The sequence below is a fragment of the Oncorhynchus keta genome, chromosome 19 (assembly GCF_023373465.1).
Source record: "Oncorhynchus keta strain PuntledgeMale-10-30-2019 chromosome 19, Oket_V2, whole genome shotgun sequence".
NCBI lineage: Eukaryota > Metazoa > Chordata > Actinopteri > Salmoniformes > Salmonidae > Oncorhynchus > Oncorhynchus keta.
This window is the reverse complement of record NC_068439.1, coordinates 44,494,251-44,514,308: the sequence shown is the minus strand read 5'-3', so window position 1 is coordinate 44,514,308 and position 20,058 is coordinate 44,494,251. Positions and strand designations below refer to the sequence as shown.

Genomic DNA, 20,058 nt, shown 5'->3' with positions numbered 1-20,058 from the left:
TATTCAATAAAGGAACATAATGTTACACATTGTGTTTTTATATTCATATGGAATGTGTATTTGTTTATATGACAGAGTACTAGGGCCACACTGAAGAAAAAGGATAGTCATAAATTTATGAGGCTGGTTCTTTCTGCAGAAAAGCTACATATTGTTTTTACAGTTTTGATACTTATGACAATGTGATACTTAATATTCTGGCACATCAGCATGTCTTTGTTTATGAAACCATACTGAAGTACAATTTCACGAAATGCCCCGCATCTGTCATTTTAACAACTGTCCTCCTTTAAAACAACTGGTTACAATATTATGACTTGTCTTTTTTTTCCCTCTGTGGCCCTAATATTCTATCATTTTATATATAGTCTATGGGAAACTGTAAATTATCTAATGATAGCAACATCTAAAAATCATTTTTTATCCAAAATCATTGAAATTAATGATCACAAACGTTTAAATAATGACAGTGGGTCTAGTTATATGTGATAACAATGTATAGTGAGCAGTGAAATAACTATTGGTTTCCATTTGTGGTGACTGCTGACTGACATTAGGGATGAGATTAAATAGATCCTGGAATTTAGCCTGGTCTGGAGCAGGCTAGCTCCACAGAATAAATCTCCATGGTAATTTATACCATAACATATCCTCCTGCCCCCTATCCATCTTTAGTGCAACCGGATTACGGATCAATTGAGCCAGGATCACCAAGATATCCTGGCTTAATCCCTTATCCTAGTTTTGTGCAACAGGCCCCTGGTCTTAGTATTCTGTGTTCTCTTTATTATTTTGGTTAGGCCAGGGTGTGACATGGGTGATTTATGTGGTTTGTTTTGTCTAGGGGTTTTGTAGTTTATGGGATTGTGTTTAGTTAAGTAGTCTAGGAAAGTCTATGGTTGCCTAGAGTGGTTCTCAATCAGAGGCAGGTGTTTATCGTTGTCTCTGATTGGGAACCATATTTAGGCAGCCATATTCTTTGAGTATTTCGTGGGTGATTGTTCCTGTCTCTGTTTTGCACCAGTTAGGACTGTTTTCGGTTTTCCACGTTTTCTTGTTTTGTATAAGTATATTGTTCACGTTATCATCTTTATTAAAGATGTTTATAAATAACCACGATGCGTTTTGGTCCGCCTCTCTTTCACCAGAAGAAAACCCCAACAGCGTCAATGTAAACCGAGATTTGTGGATATAAAAATGCATATTATTGAACAAAACATAAATGTACTGTGTAACATGTCATATGACTGTCATCTGATGAAGATTTTCAAGAGGTTAGTGATTGATTTTATTTCTAATCCTGCTTTTGTGATTTTATCTTTGGCTGTGGGGATGTTTTTCAGCGGCAGGGACTGTTCAGGATCGAGGGAAAGATGAATGGAGCAAAGTACAGCGATCCTTGATGAAAACCTGCTCCAGAGCGTTCAAGATCTGACTGGGGTGAAGGTTCACCTTCCAACTGGACAAGACCATAAGCACACAGCCAAGACAAGACAGGAGTGGCTTCGGGACAAGTCTCCGATTGTCCTTGAATGGTCCAGCCAGAGCATGAACCTGATCAAACATCTCTGGAGAGACCTGAAAATAGCTGTGTAGCGACGCTCCCCTTCCAACCAGACAGAGCAAAGTATTGAGTAAAGGGTCTGAATACTTATGTAAATGTGACATTTAAATATTTCATATTTAATAAATTAGCAAATAAAATAAAACTCTTTTTGCTTTGTCATTATGGGGAATTGTGTGTAACTTGACGAGGGAAAAAAACAATTTAATCCCTTTAGAATATGGTTGTAACATAACAAAATGTGGAAAAAGTCAAGGGGTCTGAATACTTTCTGAATGCACTGTATGTGTGTTTGGGGAGGGGATGTTAAGCCTGCTTGTTATAGTACTGTGCCACGTTCGTGTGTGTGTCTCTCTCTCTCTCTCTCTCTCTCTCTCTGTTATTCCCCCTTCATCCATTACTCACCTGTTCCTGAGTCTGTTGCTGAGGCTGCCTCCAACCAGCGTCTGTTGGGAGGGCAGAGCAAAGCGTTTTAGCTGCTATCTACTCCGGACCCCGGGCATGGACAGGCACCTCAACACCCACAGCCACTCCTCCACTGCAGGCTCCTTCTGCCTCTCTGCCTAGATCAGCCAGGCCACTGGGGAAATAAGAACAGAAGACAACATCGTCAATACAACAACAGGCCACTGCAGAGACGGACAGAGAAGAAGTCAGTAAAGGACAGGGTAATGTTTAGAAGGCACAACACGTAATAATATTATCTGAACTTGTGCAATATCAAATGCTTTTTTTGTTTTGTTTTTTGGAAACAGGTTTTATTATGTTGTGTGCTCTAATTAATACAACCCAGCTTCAATAAAGAGCATAAATAAAGAACTGCATCAGCAGGTTTGAGTTCAGATGGATGACAATGCACACGTTGAAGATAGTAATAGGTCTAATTTAATGAATAGAGATGATGTGAATACTTGCTATACCTGCCTGGCAGAAACACACATAAGATAATATCTAGACAATGAATTTATATCTGAACTTTCGACAATGTTATCTATTGAACACAGCCCGGGCACACACACTTTACAATGGCAGAGAGAGAGGTGAGCGACGACACCTAGATAGAACAAAATAACCAAACCAGGCTATCCCAATCCTTTGGTGTGTGTGTTTGTGTGAATGTATGGACAATGGAGGAGGTACAGTGCCTTGCAAAAGTACTCACCCCCCTTGGCATTTTTCCTATTTTGTTACATTTCAGCCTGTAATTTAAGTGGATTTTCATTTGAATTTCATGTAATGGACATACACAAAATAGTCTATATTGGTGAAATTAAATTTAAAAAATAACTTCAGTTCCCCCCCCCCCAAAAACTGAAAAATTATGCGTGCAAATGTATTCACCCCTTTGCTATGAAGCCCCTAAATAAGATCTGGTGCAACCAATTAACTTCAGAAGTCACATAATTAGTTAAATAAAGTCCACCTGTGTGCAATCTAAGTGTCACATGATCTGTCACATGATCTCAGTATATATATATACACCTGTTCCGAGAGTCTGCAACACCACTAAGCAAGGGGCACCACCAAGTAAGCGGCACTATGAAGACCAATGAGCTCTCAAAACCGGTCAGGGACGAAGTTGTGGAGAAGTACAGATCAGAGTTGGGTTATATTAAAACATCCGAAACTTTGAACATCCCACAGAGTACCATTAAATCCATTATTAAAAAATGGAAAGAATATGGCACCACAACAAACCTGTCAAGAGAGGGCCGCCCACCAAAACTCACGGACCAGGCAAGGAGGGCATTAATCAGAGAGGTAACAAAGAGACCATAGATAACCCTGAAGGTGCTGCAAAGCTCCACAGCGGAGATTGGAGTATCTGTCCATAGGACCACTTTAAGCTGTACACTCCAAGGAGCTGGGCTTTACGGAAGAGTGGCCAGAAAAAAGCCATTGCTTAAAGAAAAAAATAAGCAAACGCGTTTGGTGTTAGCCAAAAGGCATATGGGAGACTCCCCAAACATATGGAAGAAGGTACTCTGGTCAAATGAGACTAAAATTGAGATTTTTGGCCATCAAGGAAAACGCTATGTGTTACGCAAACCCAACACCCCTCATCACTCCGAGAGTACCATCCCCAGCATCATGCTGTGGGGATGTTTTTCATCGGCAGGGACTGGGAAACTGGTCAGAATTGAATGATGGATGGCGCTAAATACAGAGAAATTCTTGAGGGAAACCTGTTTCAGTCTTGTTTCAGTCTTCCAGAGATTTGAGACTGGAATGAAGGTTCACCTTCCAGCAGGACAATGACCCTAAGCATACTGCTAAAGCAACACTTGAGTGGTTTAAGGGGAAACATTTAAATGTCTTGGAATGGCCTAGTCAAAGCCCAGATATCAATCCAATTGAGAATCTGTGGTATGACTTAAATATTGCTGTACACCAGCGGAACCCAACCAACTTGAAGGAGCTGGAGCAGTTTTGCCTTGAAGAATGGGCAAAAATCCCAGTGGCTAGATGTGCCAAGCTTATAGAGACATAGCCCAAGAGACTTGCAGCTGTAATTGCTGCTAAAGGTGGCTCTACAAAGTATTGACTTTTGGGTGGTGAATAGTTATGCACGCTCAAGTTCTCAGGTTTTTTTTGTCCTATTTCTTGTTTGTTTTCACAATAAAATGTGGTAGGCATGTTGTGTAAATCATATGATACAAACCCACCAAAATCCATTTTAATTTCAAATTGTAAGGCAACAAAATTGGAAAAATGCCAAGGGGGATGTATACTTTCACAAGCTGCTGTATATATAATATAAAACCACTTCTAAGACTCTTTCCCCCGTTTAACACCTTAAAAATGCGCCATTACCCATCGAACTATTTGTAGCTCGCTAAACTTAGATAGCTAGCTAATGTTAGCTAACAAAGCTAGGTAGCTAGCTATGTCATAATCATTTTGTGAACAGAACTTGAGTATGGCATTCACATTTTTTAAAATATATATAAATAAAATATATACCGTACCAGTCAAAAGTTTGGACACACCTACTCATTCGAGGGTTTGTCTTTATTTGTACTATTTTCTACATTGTAGAATAATAGTGAATACATGAAAACTATGAAATAGCACATATGGAATCATGTAGTAACCAAAAAGTGTTCAACTAATCCAGATATATTTTATATTTGAGATTCGTCAAAGTAGCCACCCTTTGCCTTGATGACAGGTTTGCACACTCTTGGCATTCTCTCAAACAGCTTCATTAGGTAGTCGCCTGGAATGCATTTCAAATAACAGGTGTGCCTTGTTAAATGTTAATTTGTGGAATTTCTTTCCTTCTTAATGCATTTGAGCCAATCAGTTGTGTTGTGACAAAGTAGGGCTGGTAAACAGAGGATAGCACTATTTGGTAAAAGACCAAGTCCAGATTATGGCAAGAACAGCTCAAATAATTAAAGAGAAACGACAGTCCATCATTACTTTAAGACATGACGGTCAGTCAATCCGGAAACTTACACAAGAACTTTGGAAGTTTCTTCAAGTGCAATCGCAAAAACCATCAAGCACTATGATGAAACCACTACTAAAGGACACCAATAAGAATAGACTTGCTTGGGCCAAGAAACACAAGCAATGGACATTAATCTGTCCTTTGGGCCAAATGGGAGATTTTTGGTTCCAACCTTTGTGTATTTGTGAGATGCAGAGTAGGTGAATGGATGATCTCTGTGTGGTTCCCAATGTGAAGCATGGAGGAGGAAGTGTGATTGTGCTTTGCTGGTGACACTGTCTGTGATTTATTTAGAATTCAAGGCACACTTAACCAGCATGGCTACCACAGCATTTTGCAGCGATACGCCATCCCATCTGGTTTGTGCTTAATGGGACTATCATTTGTTTTTCAACAGGACAATGACCCAACACACCTCCAGGCGGTGTAAGGGATATTTGACCAATGAGAGTGATGGAGCGCTTCATCAGATGACCTGGCCTCCACAATCACCTGACCTCAACCCAATTGAGGTGGTTTGGGATGAGTTGGACCGCAGAGTGAAGGAAAAACATCCAACAAGTGCTCAGCATATTTGGGAACTCCTTCAAGACTGTTGGAAAAGCATTCCAGGTGAAGCTGGTTGAGAAAATGCCAAGAGTGTGCAAAGCTGTCATCAAGGCGAATGGTGACTACTTTGAAGTATCTAAAATATATTTTGATTGATTTAACACCTTTTTGGTTACTACATGATTCCATGTGTTATTTCATAGTTATGATGTACAAATAAAGAAAACCCCTTGAACGAGTAGGTGTATCCAAATATGTGACTGGTATTGTACATTCACACGTACAGTACCAGACAAACGTCTGTACACACCTACTCATTCAAGGATCTAGGAGACAATAAATAACGAGGGGTAGATGATTTTAGTAGTTCCATGAGTTAGCCATGGTTGGTAGCTATATGGGCAGTCACAGACAAGCTCTCACACCCAACACCCATGATGGAACTGTCGAGTCGAGTGTGCGTTACTAAACGAGGACGGGGTGATAGAACAATGCTGCATAGTGTGCTTTAGCTGAAATTGCTGGCATATTTTGAAGACTCGTTTCGCTTTGAGAACCTTAAAACAGGTAATTATCTAGCTAAAGCTATTGTGGAATTGCACATGTTGTTTCATACTAATTTAGCTACTGTTAGCCTGACTAGCTACTGACTACGAGTTGAGTGCACTGAAATGAATGGACAAGCAAACTAACTAGCTAGACGATTTTCGGTATTTCTAATGTTCACTATTCCTAGCTATAATATCAGACTGGCAAAGAAAGGCGGTACAGTTAGGGCTGCGTCTATATAGGCCCTTCAACCCTTTCTGGTTGTCGCTAGCTAGCTAATATAGTTAGATAAATCGCCAGTACATTTTAAGATTATCGTAAACCTAGGAATATTGAAGGCACTAGGTCAATACCATATTTGGGTAATGTATCCTCCACCACCATAGTCCGACTGCTAGCTAACTATATATTCACAGCTACATATTCACAGCATACCTAGCTCGAAGTTAGCGGACTCGCTAAAAAGCAAAGGTAGCTAACTGCTAGGTCCTTGCTATCAGGGATCCTTGGGACGTCCATACCCCCCATTGCAGTTGTCATTTAAAAAGGTCAATGTTTGGGCTGGGAATTGCCAGGGACCTCGATATTATCACTATACTTAATTAGGTTCCGATGCGATATGTATTGTGATTCTCATGATTTCGATATGCGATTCGATGTACCAAACATTGCTCACTATATCAGCTGCATATAGGCTGGGCACATGACATTTCTAAAGTTTTTTTTTCTAATAGAAACTAGTTAATTGCATCCGCCATTGAGCCCAGTTTCGTACCATTTGTTCCAGCTATTTGCCGTAGTGTTTAAGTAATCGCGAAAAAACGCCTTATTTTAGGTTCATTTTTCACCCTGCCAATCCCCATGAGTTCTATAGTGCACCGTGGATCCATCTCGCCTTCCGAACGATCTATTCCCGTCCCATTGTTCTGCTTAACCTTGTAGGCTTACCTCGGGTAACTCATGATTAACAACGTTACGGCTACTTGGTGAGCGCTCTAACAGTTCGCCTGTGTACACGTTGTGGTGACCTACAGTGCCAGAGATGGCTGGCTGGCGCGTAGCCTTCAAACGTTATCTGGTCATAGTTAACGTATATTTTTTTCTGAAAAATGTGTAAAACCTAAACGCATATCCATGTCCTCTTTTTCAAGATGTGGGTGATTTTAAACAGCCAGAATACATTATTTTATTAAATAACCATTTTAAAGATTTGTTGTTTCTAAATGGCTGCTGGGTCATTAGATATGCATGCAATCTGTTCATTTTGTAGGCATCGAATTGAGTTAATGCTGCACAGGTTCACTGAGTTGCAAACCAAATGGATAGGTCTAGCTCATTGATTTGTAGAGCTGACGCAGTTGCTACCTCAGATTGAGGATAGTGTCGTGGACGATGGTGTCGTGTATGTAAGTGGCCACCGACAGCCACAGGGAGGAGAAAGAGACCTATAAACCCATTCTGTTTTTTACCTTACACGCTGACGACACCGCTCGCATCGCGTACGTTGCGAAATATATTTAAACATACTTGTTATTCAATTATTGCACCCACACTGTTTGCAGGCGCCAACGAGTGTCTGCGTTGCCAAGAGCTAAAATAGTTCTAATTGTGACACAGAACGCTGTGCAAGTCCTGCCTCTCCCATCTCATTGGTTTGTAGAAGAAGATACCCACGTGGGTATAACCAATGTAAACAATTGTTTACACAGATTATTTCACTGTATCACAATTCCAGTGGGTCAGAAATGTGCATACACTAAATTGTCTGTGCCTTTAAACAGTGCCTCTTTGCTTGACATCGTGTGAAAATTACATTTACATTTACATTTAAGTCATTTAGCAGACGCTCTTATCCAGAGCGACTTACAAATTGGTGCATTCACCTTATGACATCCAGTGGAACAGCCACTTTACAATAGTGCATCTAAATCTTTTAAGGGGGGGGGGTGAGAAGGATTACTTTATCCTATCCTAGGATGGAAATCAAAAGAGATCAGCCAAGACCTCAGAAAAATAATTGTCATGAACCACAGGTCTGGTTCATCCTTGGGAGCAATTTCCAAATGCCTGAAGGTACCACGTTCATCTGTACAAACAATAGTACGCAAGTATAAGCACCATGGGACCACACAGCAGTCATACTGCTCAGGAAGGAGACATGTTCTGTCTCCTAGAGATGAACATACTTTGGTACCAAAAGTGCAAATCAATCCCAGAACAACAGCAAAGGATCCTGTGAAGATGCTGGAGGAAACAGATACAAAAGTATCTATCCACAGTAAAGCGAGTCCTATATCGACATAACCTGAAAGGCCTCTCAGCAAGGAAGAAGCCACTGCTCCAAAACCGCCATAAAAAGGCCAGGCTACGGTTTGCAACAGCACATGGGGACAAAGATCATACTTTTTGGAGAAATGTCCTCTGGTCTGATGAAACAAAAATAGAACTGTTTGGTCGTAATGACCATCATTAGGTTTGGAGGAAAAGGGGGATGCTTGCAAGCTGAAGAACACCATCCCAACCGTGAAGCACAGGGGTGGCAGCATCATGTTGTGGGGGTGCTTTGCTGCAGGAAGGACTGGTGCACTTCACAAAATAGATTGCATCATGAGGGTGGAAAATGATGTGGATATATTGAAGCAACATCTGAAGACATCAGTCAGGAAGTTAAAGCTTGGTCACAAATGGGTCTTCCAAATGGACAATGATATAACCAATGTAAACAATTGGTTACAGACAGATTATTTCACTGTATCACAATTCCAGTGGGTCAGAAGTTTACATACAATAAGTTGGCTGTGCCTTTAAACAGCTTGGATAATACCAGAAAATTATGTCATGACTTCAGAATCATCCGATAGGGTGTGGGGTGTGTTGTGCAGGGTGTGTTAAGTGGTGGTGTCGCGTCCTCTCAGACTGTTGGCCTACTAAGGTAGAACTAGATATATTTAAATAGTGGAGTAGGGTGGTGGATTAGATGGTAGGGTATTTTTGTTGATTAACATTTATTTTCAAGCAAAGTATAAAGGGATAATCTAGAAGGTGGCAGTAATCCAACATTTATTGGATGCCAACCGTCGTTAAACCTCATCAAAGAAGAAAAAGTAGGCTTAGGGTTCCCACACGGCCATATTTCCATGTTATAGCTAGCGCTTGTTTATGAAAAGCAGAGTAAGACCATGTGGACTACCTGTGGTTATTAAACGGAAGACCGATGGCACAAACTTGTCACTGAAAAATACTGTTGGTCGCATCTGAGAAGAGTGTAAAGTGTGTGTTTTGCATTTGTTGAAATTATTTAGGTGTGATATGAAATTAGAGAACCATACAGTAATTGATAATCAATTCACATTTTAAATTGAGTGTTTGGCTGTTTTGGCTTCCAGAGACAAACGGAACGTGCAGGGTCCTTTAGTCCAATATCGGGCTACAGAGGGACAAGAAAGAGCTATGAGAAAGTTGAGTCATGGGGAAAAAAAGTGCTGAAAACAAATTGGCTACCTAATTTAAAGCGAAGATGGAGAACAAGCTATGGAGGAAAAATACTGGAGTTGATTTGCCAACTAGCAGAAAAATAATATTCTGATATGCAACTGTATCGATGTATCTTCTTCCCCCCCCCGTCACAAATTAAGGTTAGGGTTTTGGGTAGGGATGTCCCAAGGATTCCCAGATAACACTAACCTTTACTGTTAACAATTTTCTTCTTCACTGGTTTTAGGCTCAATGGATCAGGGCTGCATTAGCATAGTCTCTGGTGCCCCTGCTGGCCCGATGGTTCAAGTATGCTTCCCTGGTGTGCGTGCAGCAGTTTTGGACAGCCTAAATCGACAGCGGGAGGAAGGACGGCTCTGTGACCTCTCCATCCAGGTGCAGGGACAGGTGTTCAGGGCCCACCGCTGTGTGCTGGCTGCCTCTTCGCCATACTTTCACGATCAGGTTTGTCTGTTTGGGTTTAATGAGTGTGTGTACTAGTAGTCTCTCTTGGGTTGACACAATGTACCAATGTTCTGGCTTTACACCTCTGTTTGTTAACTAGGTTAGTTTGGTATGGAGGAAAAGGCAGTGATCGGGAGATCTGGCTTTCGTACGTCACTGCCTTATCCGTTTGATGGCCTAGCACAATTCCCGCCCACATTTTAAGCCTACACAAACTTGTGATTTGTTGTGAGAGTTGTTTTATATGAAGTTGGACCAGTTTCCCGAAATCGATCTGATATTTCCCATCCGGACCCGATATACATAAACTTTTCTACAATATAGAGACCCGTTCCAAATGGACCTGAGGACAACTAGAGCCATTCCATATAGGACAGATCCAAGGGAGGGAAGCTGCAGAAAAGTCAATTTTTAAGGTACTTTATTAACCAGAGCTAATAAAGTGAGGTAGATAGAGGTGAAGCTCTAGCAGGGGCCATGTGTGTGTGTGTGTGTGTGTGTGTGTGTGTGTGTGTGTGTGTGTGTGTGTGTGTGTGTGTGTGTGCGCGCTACTGAGTGTGAGCGAGTGACAAAGGGGGAGGGAGAGGCGAGAGCTCGCAACTAACCAAGGCGACTCATGCTATACTAGACTTATTTGCCCTACCTAGGTTATTTATCATCGAATATGATTACATAATACCTGTCTTGACTGCAAACCGGGAGAAGCTAGCTAGGCTAATGGCGGCTGCATGCGCTTTATCATCCTACACAGTTACAAACAACTCCATTCACAATATAAAGTAGTAGCCTACCTGTTGGCTCTTGGTCGTTGTAGCCTCTCTCCTTTTGCATCACAGGAAGGCTCTGACTGTAGCCTGTTGTTGCTTTGATGACTTATGATTGGCCAACAACACGTTCCACTCGCCACTCTTGTGAATAGCAAAGAGCAACAGCATAAATAATATTTCTCTCTCGCTCTACTGCAGCAGTCGTGTTCCATCTATATGGGTTCTTCCGGACAAGTCGGTTAAAACTACACATACAGTGGGGAGAACAAGTATTTGATAACCTGTAAAATCGGCAGTGTTTCCTACTTACAAAGCATGTAGAGGTCTGTAATTTTTTATCATAGGTACACTTAAACTGAGATGGAATCTAAAACAAAAATCCAGAAAATCACATTGTATGATTTTAAGTAATTAATTTGCATTTTATTACATGACATAAGTATTTGATACATCAGAAAAGCAGAACTTAATATTTGGTACAGAAACCTTTGTTTGCAATTACAGAGATCATACGTTTCCTGTAGTTCTTGACCAGGTTTGCACACACTGCAACAGGGATTTTGGCCCACTCCTCCATACAGACCTTCTCCAGATCCTTCAGGTTTCGGGACTTTCAGCTCCCTCCAAAGAATGCTTTGTAAGTAGTAAATACACTGCCTATTTTGCAGGTTCAAATATTTGTTCTCCCCACTGTACCTGTGACAATCCTATCAGACCCGTGACATTATCTTGGATCCGGACCCGCTCAGATCCCGTCTCAGGTATTCAGCTACAGGTGGAGCCTTGTAGATCTATATTGTGAAATCCTATTTTTTGTTATCACTTTCACCAGGTGTTGCTGAAGAATGTGACTACAGTATCTCTGCCCTCTGTCATGGACCCTGTGGCCTTTGAGAGTGTCCTGAGTTCAGCCTACACTGGCCAACTGAGCATAGTGCGTGATGACATTGTCAACTACGTGACTGTAGCCAGCTTCCTCCAGATGTGGCATATTGTTGACAAGTGTACAGAGATCCTGAAGAGACCTCGACCCCCAGCAGAATGCAACCCTGGGGATGCTGCAGCTGCCACACACCATGGTGCCTCCTCAAGGCAGCAGTCCCCAAGCAGCACTGACTGCCTATACATGGAGAGAGAGGGGAAAGGTAAGGAGAGGAGGCCCTATGGCCAGGAGCAGAATTCGCTGCCTCCATTGGCCACGTGGAGGAGGCCCCAGCAGTTCCCCAGGTGGAGCCGCCCCAGGTCCTCACCCCAGCAAGTCATATCCATGCCTGCCCAGCACCTAGCTGACTCACACCTGGACTACCACCCTGCTGGGGAGAGTGACTACTCCAGCTGTGAGGAGGTGTGGATGTCCAGCCACAGCAAAGCCAGCCCCCTAAGCCATCATGATGGGAGAGGACTGGAGCATAGCCACACCAGGCATGGGGGGATTCCTGGTGAGGCGTTGAGACTGAGAGCTAGACTGAGACAGAGGGCAGTGCCACCAAGTGCTGAGAAACTCCATGGCAGGGATAGAGGAAGTGGAGGGGGCTTTGGGGAAGAGCCTCAGGAGAAGAGAGGGACTGAAAGAGGGATTGAAGCAAATGAAGAAATGGGGGAAGAGGACAAGAGGGAGGTGCCTGAGCGGAGAGGGAACTCTGGTATGTACTCCTAGAATGTGAAATGTAAACCGGACTTGGCGATTGATATGCCTGGGTTGGTTGTGTTTATAAAAGTCTCTTTCAATGGGGCATTCTGCAGTTGCTACATCAATTTTTGGACTTATAAATTAATGATATGTAGCCATTTGATTCTTGAAGAATATACTTTATAAATGCCACATGAGCTTTCAACTGTCGTAACAGTTGAACTAAAAGCACCCCCAAAACATGATGCTGCCACCCTGTGCTCCACGGTTGGGATGGTGTTCTTGGGCCTGCAAGCCTCCCCCTTTTTCCTCCAAACATAACAATGGTCATTATGGCCACACAGTTCTATTTTTGTTTCATCAGACCAGAGGACATTTCTCCAAAAAGTACAATCTTTGTCCCCATGTGCAGTTGCAAACCGTAGTCTGGCTTTTTATGGCGGTTTTGGAGCAGTGGCTTCTTCCTTGCTGAGCGGCCTTTCAGCTTATAGCACTCACTTATAGGATATAGGTCTCGTTTTACTGTGGTTATAGATACTTTTGTACCGGTTTCCTCCAGCATCTTCACAAGGTCCTTTGCTGCTGTTCTGGGATTGATTTGCACTTTTGCACCAAAGTACATTTATCTCTAGGAGACAGAATGTGTCTCCTTGCTGAGCGGTATGATGGCTGCGTGGTCCCATGGTGTTTATACTTGCGTACTATTGTTTGTACAGATGAACGTGGTACCTTCTGGCATTTGGAAATTGCTCCCAAGGATGAACCAGACTTGTGGAGGTCTACAATTATTTTTCTAAGGTATTGGCTGATTTCTTTTGATTTTTCCCATGATGTCAAGCAAAGAGGCACTGATTTTGAAGGTAGGCCTTGAAATACATCCACAGGAGACAAATGATGTCAATTAGCATATCAGACACTTCTAAAGCCATGACATCATTTTCTGGATTTTTCCAAGCTGTTTGAAGGCACAGTCAACTTAGTGTATGTAAACTTCTGACCCACTGGAATTGTTGTACAGTGAATTCTAAGTGAAACAATCTCTGTGAACAATTGTTGGAAAAATTACTTGTGTCAAGCACAAAGTAGATGTCCTAACCGACTGGCCAAAACTATAGTTTAACAAGAAATTTGTGGAGTGGTTGAAAAAGGAGTTTTAATGACTCCAACCTAAGTGTATGTAAACTTCTGACTTCAACTGTAGTTTTAACCATTAGAAAGAGTATGTAGAACGACTTGCACTGTAGGCAATGAAGACTACCCCATGGCAAGGCACTACAAGTCCTTACACCATGGCAACCCTGCCTCCCTACAAGCTATGGGTATTTATCATGTTCCGGCCTCTATTAGAAAAGGGAACCGTCTTAAACAGTTAAACCAAAGGGAACATTTTTGGATTTACAAACTACAGGCCACTAAGTATCCTGGTTTAAATTAAGATATGGATTTATCACCCTTCCTGTAGGGTCGTGATGGGTCCATTTGCTGTCATCTAGTGGACATTTCGCTCCTTTGCCCTCAGCTGTGTTTAGACTGTTGTTCATGTTTTGCTGTGTTCTTGTGTACTATGGAATATATTGCTTTCTTATTCTTGACACTTCTCCCAGTCATATTTAAGTTTAGAACTACCTCTCTAAGTGTTCTGATACTTATAGCTTGGAGTTGTATTTGTATGGTAACATAGCTACAGTATTTCACTTTTTAATGTGTATAGTATTGCTTACTAGGTGTGTCCAATCAATCGTGTAACCACTCCCTCTTCTAACTAGGGCTAATTGGAAAAGCTGTTCTAAAGAGAACATTGTATTATTTCTTTGTACTCCCTTGTACTCCCGAAGGCCATGCAGCCGAAACACGCTGGATTTTTAAAACTTTGTTTCTATTGAACATGCCATACAAATAAAGGCATTTTAATTAATTATATGAAGAGTACCTTGGTTAAAACTACTACAAAAAGGAGGACCATGTTGAGGCTATAATTTTAAATCATGGATGCACCCATAGCTATGTTGTGTTTTTTGAGAGTGGTTACATTTATCTAGCCCCATCCATCAGCTTTTTACCCAAACCAGGGCAGGGAATATGCTTTATTGTTTCAACTGCTGATAATTTTAAACAATTGTCTCCTATTTATGAGATGATAAGCACCAATATGTGATAAGCACACATCCCTGTACCATTATATAATTATCTATGTGTATGTCTTTTGTACATTGTACATCTCTCTGTTTTGTATTTCTCCAGGAGACTTCCACACTAGTGTACACCAAGTTGAAGAGGGAGGACAGCCAGAGGGGAAAAAGAGCTCAGGGGAACTGCAGAAGAAAGGAGAGGAGAGACCGCTGGGGAGAAGCTTAGCCCTGACTTCTCCCCATGTTGTGGATCCAGATGATGTGATTCCTGGCCCATCCTGCCCAGCTCCTACACCCTCATCCCGGATGCAGTGGCAGGCCGGTCCCTGGTCTCAGCAAGTAGCTAGGCCGCAAGCTGGAGAGGAATACTACAGAAGAGAAGACGACGACGAAGAAGATGAGGAGGAAGTGGACTTTGGCCGATTTGCAGATGGTGCTTTTGGAAGGGGCACCTATGATGAGATTGAGGATGGCACCGGGCAAGTTTCTCAGAGACCCTTAGTACCTGACTCTCCTGATGACAATGACTTTATCCTGGGGGCCCAAGAGTTGAACTGGCCCTCTGGGGCAGACATGACCCATGGTGGTGGTACCCCAACCTCCAGCTGCCACCTGTCCCCATCCCCTGCTCCATTCCTGCCTTCCTCCTCACCCCCCATCCCCTCTTCCTCCTCCCTCTCCCTTGCTGGGGCCCCTTACACGGGCAAAGTGCACTTCTGCCACTGTGGGAAGGCCTACACCCTGAAGAGCATGCGTGACCGCCACGTCAAGATGCAGCACCTCAACCTGCGGCCCTTCGCCTGCCCTGTGTGCACCAAGAGCTTCAAGATGAAGCACCACCTGACCAAGCACCTGAAGACCCATGGTGGGCTGCGGCCTTATGAGTGTGGCCTGTGTGGGAAGAAGGTAATCTGGAGGGACAGTTTCCTGCGCCACCAGGCCCGCTGTGAGAGACTGGCCGTCAGTTGTGATGGCGCTGCTGCCAGTAGTAACACCAGAGCGGCTGCCGACATGGACGATGGTTATGCTTATGGGTTCGGGGAGGGGTTTCTCTCACAAGGCGGGCAGGTGAAAGTGGAGCAGGCAGACTTTCAGGGGGAGGCAGAGTCTGGGATGAGTGGGCTGTTAGGGGCTGGGGCTGAGTTAGGCTCTCAGTCAAGGACTCTGGTTAGTCACAACTTTAAGGAGGAAGCCAGCGACAGGTTTAGCTGAAGCGAAATGAGGTAAACAGGTGGAATATAGGGCCCACAGCACTTGAGAAATAGATTGTGCTCATAATGGTCCATGTGTAATCCATTAACACTCCGATCCATGTAAATGTACCTGTTTGTGAACAATTATTCTACGAGGGACATTTGTTTATTATTTATTTAAATGACTATCCCATCATGCTATTGATATTGCAAAAGAGGGCACAAACATGTGATGTGAGTCTGTGTACATTTTGTATATTTAAATGAGCCAATTTATCTAATGGGCTGTCTTGTGAATGTATTTGAGTCACAAACTCTGTTTGCACAGATATGGTTTGAACAAGAAGTTATCAGGGTCATATTGGATAACTAACATAATGCCATAACTGTGGTGGTTTGCTTCCCAGGAATATTGGAAGAAATTACTGAATATTAATTGAAAGTGTATGCAGGGCAAATACAGGGAACACAAGCGGTCTCTCCTGCAAAATGCAAGAGAAAAAAGGTGTCATGTCTTATTTTCATAGTTTGCAGCTAGGTCTGTCCCAAATGGCACCATATGCATTATGTAGTGCACTATAAGGTCAAATGTACTGTAGTGCACTATATAGGGGAAAGAATGCCACAGAGTAGATCAACCTGTACAAGGACACTGCAATCCACTTTCATCAACCCAGCCATCTAGACATTATCTCACATTTATTTTAGAATAACATTTTATTTAAATTGTCACATGCGGCAAATACAACCTGTGTAGACCTTACCGTGAAATGCTTACTTACAAGCCCTTAACCAAAAATTCAGTTCAAGAAATAGAGGTAATAAAATATTTACTAAAAAAACTAAAATAAAAATAAATTGAATCAGTCAAAAAGTAAGACAAATGTACTTAACAATAACGAGGCTATATACAGGGGGTACTGGTACAGAGTCGAGAGAATTTGTAAAGTGAATATGCATAGATGGTAAACAGTGAGTATCAGCAGTGTAAAAACAAGGGGGGTCAATGTAAATAGTCTGGGTGGCCATTTGATTAGTTTAGTTGTTTAGCAGTCTTATGGCTTGGGGATAGAAGCTGTTAAGGAGCCTTTTAGTCCTAGACTTGGTGCTCTGGTAGTGCTTGCTGTGCAGGAGAAGAGAGAACAGTCTATGACTTGGGTGACTGGAGTCTTTGACAATTTCTTTGCCTTCCTCTGACGCCTAGTATATAGGTCCTGGATGTCAGGAAGCTTGGCCCCAGTGATGTACTGGGCCGTACGCACTACACTCTGTAGCGCCTTACGGTCAGATGCCGAGCAGTTGCCATGCCAGCTGGTGATGCAACTGGTCAGGACACCCTCAATGGTGCAGCTGTAGAACTTTTTGAGGATCTGGGGACCCATGCCTAATCTTTTCAGTCTCCTGGGGGGGGAAAGGTGTTGTCGTGCCCTCTTCACAACTGTCTTGGTGTGTTTGGACCATGATTGTTTGTTGGTGATGTGGACACCAAGGAACTTGAAACTCTCAACCGTCTCCACTTTTCCTGTAGTCCACGATCATCTCCTTTGTCTTGCACACTTTGAGGGAGAGGTTGTTGTCTGGCACCACACTGCCAGGTCTCTGACCTCCCTATAGGCTCTCATCATTGTCGGTGATCAGGCACTGTCAGCAGACACTGTTGTGTCATCAGAAAACTTAATGATGGTGTTGGAGTTTTGCTTGGCCACACAGTTGTGGTTGAACAGGGAGTACAGGAGGGGACTAAGCACCCATGAGGGGCCCCAGTGTTGGCAGATGTGTTGTTGCCTACCCTTAACACCTGGGGGCGGTCTGTCAGGAAGTCAAAGATCCAGTTGCAGAGGAAGGTGTTTGGTTCCAGGGTCCTTAGCTTAGTGATGAGCTTTGTGGGCACTGTGGTGTTGAACGCTGAGCTGTAGTCAATGAACAGCATTCTCACATAGGTGTTCCTTTTGTCCAGGTGGGAAAGGGCAGTGTGGAGTGCGATTGAGATTGCGTCATCTGTAGATCTGTTGGAGCGGTATGCGAATTGGAGATTTCAACAGCCGAGATTTATTTAAACCTTGCTGTCTGTCTTTCCGAAAATTGCAACGTTGTTTCAATTGTCAAATTCAATTTCGAGCTGTCCCATAGTAATGAATGTGTAGGGGGATGTGAAAGGCAGGCAGCGTTTCTCAAGCCAGTCGAAATCATAAATCAACTGGCATCATTTTTATGAATATATGCAAAGAAATGTAAATTGAAAAAAGGTCAAACAAAACAAAGTGCACCTAGTTTGCATTCTTTACAGACTCAGTGCAGATGTTTTAATGCCAGGTGAAATCGCTCCTCATTAGCTCATTGTTATGCATGTATCCAAATAATTGTCACTAGAAAACAGCTTAAACAAATGCAAATGCAGCTCCTGTTATTCTGTTTAATGTTTGACGTGACTGTAAGTTAGCCGTAGTTGGCTAGTTAGCAAGCAAGTGATAAGAATGTTGCCAGACAGTATGGCAATGGAACATTTAGAACGAATGACTGGGTCGCGTCCATAAATACAGAACAAAAAGACTGAACGACTGGGTCGCGTCCATAAATACAGAACAATAAGACTGAATGACTGGGTCACGTCGCTGGCAAACGAACGAACAGAATGAACGACCAGCCGGCTTGGGTAGCAACCCTAGATTTATGTTGGGACCATATCTAGTGGAAGGATGAAATAATGTGAATAAATTAACCAAAATAACGTTTTTAATTCAAATACTTAAAAAAAAAAAAAATACGCACATTTTCCCACAAAAAGTGTTTCCATCAAACAGACTTGTTGCAGATAAAAGGCTGTGCCTGATGACGTAGTGCACATTTTAAGAAAAAGTTAAATGGGTTTTGATTGCATTTTCAACACTATGATGGTTTTGTCACAAAAACTGCTGAAATAAATCACAACCTTGCCCATCATAACTTAAATATACAGCTGCTTTTCCTTCACTCTAAGGTCCAACTCATCCCAAACCATCTCAATTGGGTAGAGGTCGGGTGATTGTGGAGGCCAGGTCATCTGATGCAGCACTCCATCACTCTCCTTGATCAATTTGCCCTTACACAGCCTGGAGGTGTGTTGGGTCATTGTCCTGTTGAAAAACAAATGATAGTCCCACTAAGCGCAAAACAGATGAGAAGGCGTATCGCTGCAGAATGCTGTGACAGCCATGCTGGTTAAGTGTGTTTTAAATTCTAAATAGATCACTGACAGTGTCAACCACAAAGCACCATCACACCACCGTGCTCTACGGTGGGAACCACACATGCGGAGATCATCCGTTCACCTACTCGGCGTCTCACAAAGACATGGCGGTTGGAAGCAATAATCTCAAATTTGGACTCATCAGACCAAAGGACAGATTTCCACCAGTCTAATGTCCATTGCTCGTGTTTCTTGGCCCAAGCAAGTCTTCTTCTTATTGGTGTCCTTTAGTGGTGGTTTCTTTGCTGAAATTCTACCATGAAGACCTGATTCACACAATACCTCTGAACAGTTGTGTCTGTTACTTGAAATCTGTAAAGCATTCTTTTGGGATGCAATTTATGAGATGCAGTTAACTCTCATGAACTTAGCAGAGGTAACACTGGGTCTTTTTTTAATGAGATTTTTTATAATTATTTATTACAAAAGACACGAAGAAGAGGTAACATTAAGGTATTAGAACATGAAGGACAAACAATACAACATCAAGACAATATCAAACATGTATCAGTCTTTCCGCAACAGAGCCATCCTTATGTGTGAGGGTGCGTGTGCATGATAGTGACATAAAATGTCATTGTTTCCTTTTTCACGATCACCGTCCTGTGAAAACTGATTCCTCCAAGATCCCCCCACAGTTCCCCAATAGCTGTCTTTTTGCCCCTCCGACAGCCCCACCCAGAATATTTTTTTTTTCAAATCCAATTAATTCCATTCCCCACCCCCAAGAACCCCCCAATGCACCAACAACCAACTAAAGAGATCAAAGGAAAAGACAGAAGAAAATAGCAAACAACAATGCACTTTTTTAAACAAACTAATACATTTAAAACAAAGGACACCAAGGACAACTGAAATCATAACAGCAATGCCTACTTTATATGTTTGTGTGCATGTCTGGCACTATTACATGTATGTGCGTGTTCTTGTATGTGTTTATTTTAATGAGAGTGTGTGTATATGCATGTGTACAAACACCTGCACGGCATCAGCCTCAGGCAAACGGGCGTTGTAAAAACACTGCCACTTAGTGTCATTAAAATGTACTTTTATTA

General features: G+C 42.5%; 1 protein-coding gene across 1 annotated transcript; it reads left to right on the top strand.

Annotated features, from left to right (window-relative positions):
- The first annotated feature begins 5,571 nt into the window (after positions 1-5,571).
- LOC118398324 (zinc finger and BTB domain-containing protein 22-like) lies at positions 5,572-20,058 on the top strand. Its single transcript, XM_035793547.2, has 4 exons — positions 5,572-5,688; positions 9,841-10,058; positions 11,658-12,468; positions 14,697-20,058. Exons 1-4 carry the CDS (start codon positions 5,652-5,654, stop codon positions 15,794-15,796), a joined length of 2,166 nt encoding a protein of 721 aa, XP_035649440.1. The 5' UTR covers positions 5,572-5,651; the 3' UTR covers positions 15,797-20,058.

Bases quoted from the DNA above. Each gene is read 5' to 3' on its own strand.
- LOC118398324 (XM_035793547.2), top strand. From the start codon at position 5,652: ATGCCAAGAGTGTGCAAAGCTGTCATCAAGGCGAATG. The intron at 5,689-9,840 runs GTGACTACTTTG...CACTGGTTTTAG, and splicing joins AGCTGTCATCAAGGCGAATG to GCTCAATGGATCAGGGCTGC. The intron at 10,059-11,657 runs GTTTGTCTGTTT...CACTTTCACCAG, and splicing joins CGCCATACTTTCACGATCAG to GTGTTGCTGAAGAATGTGAC.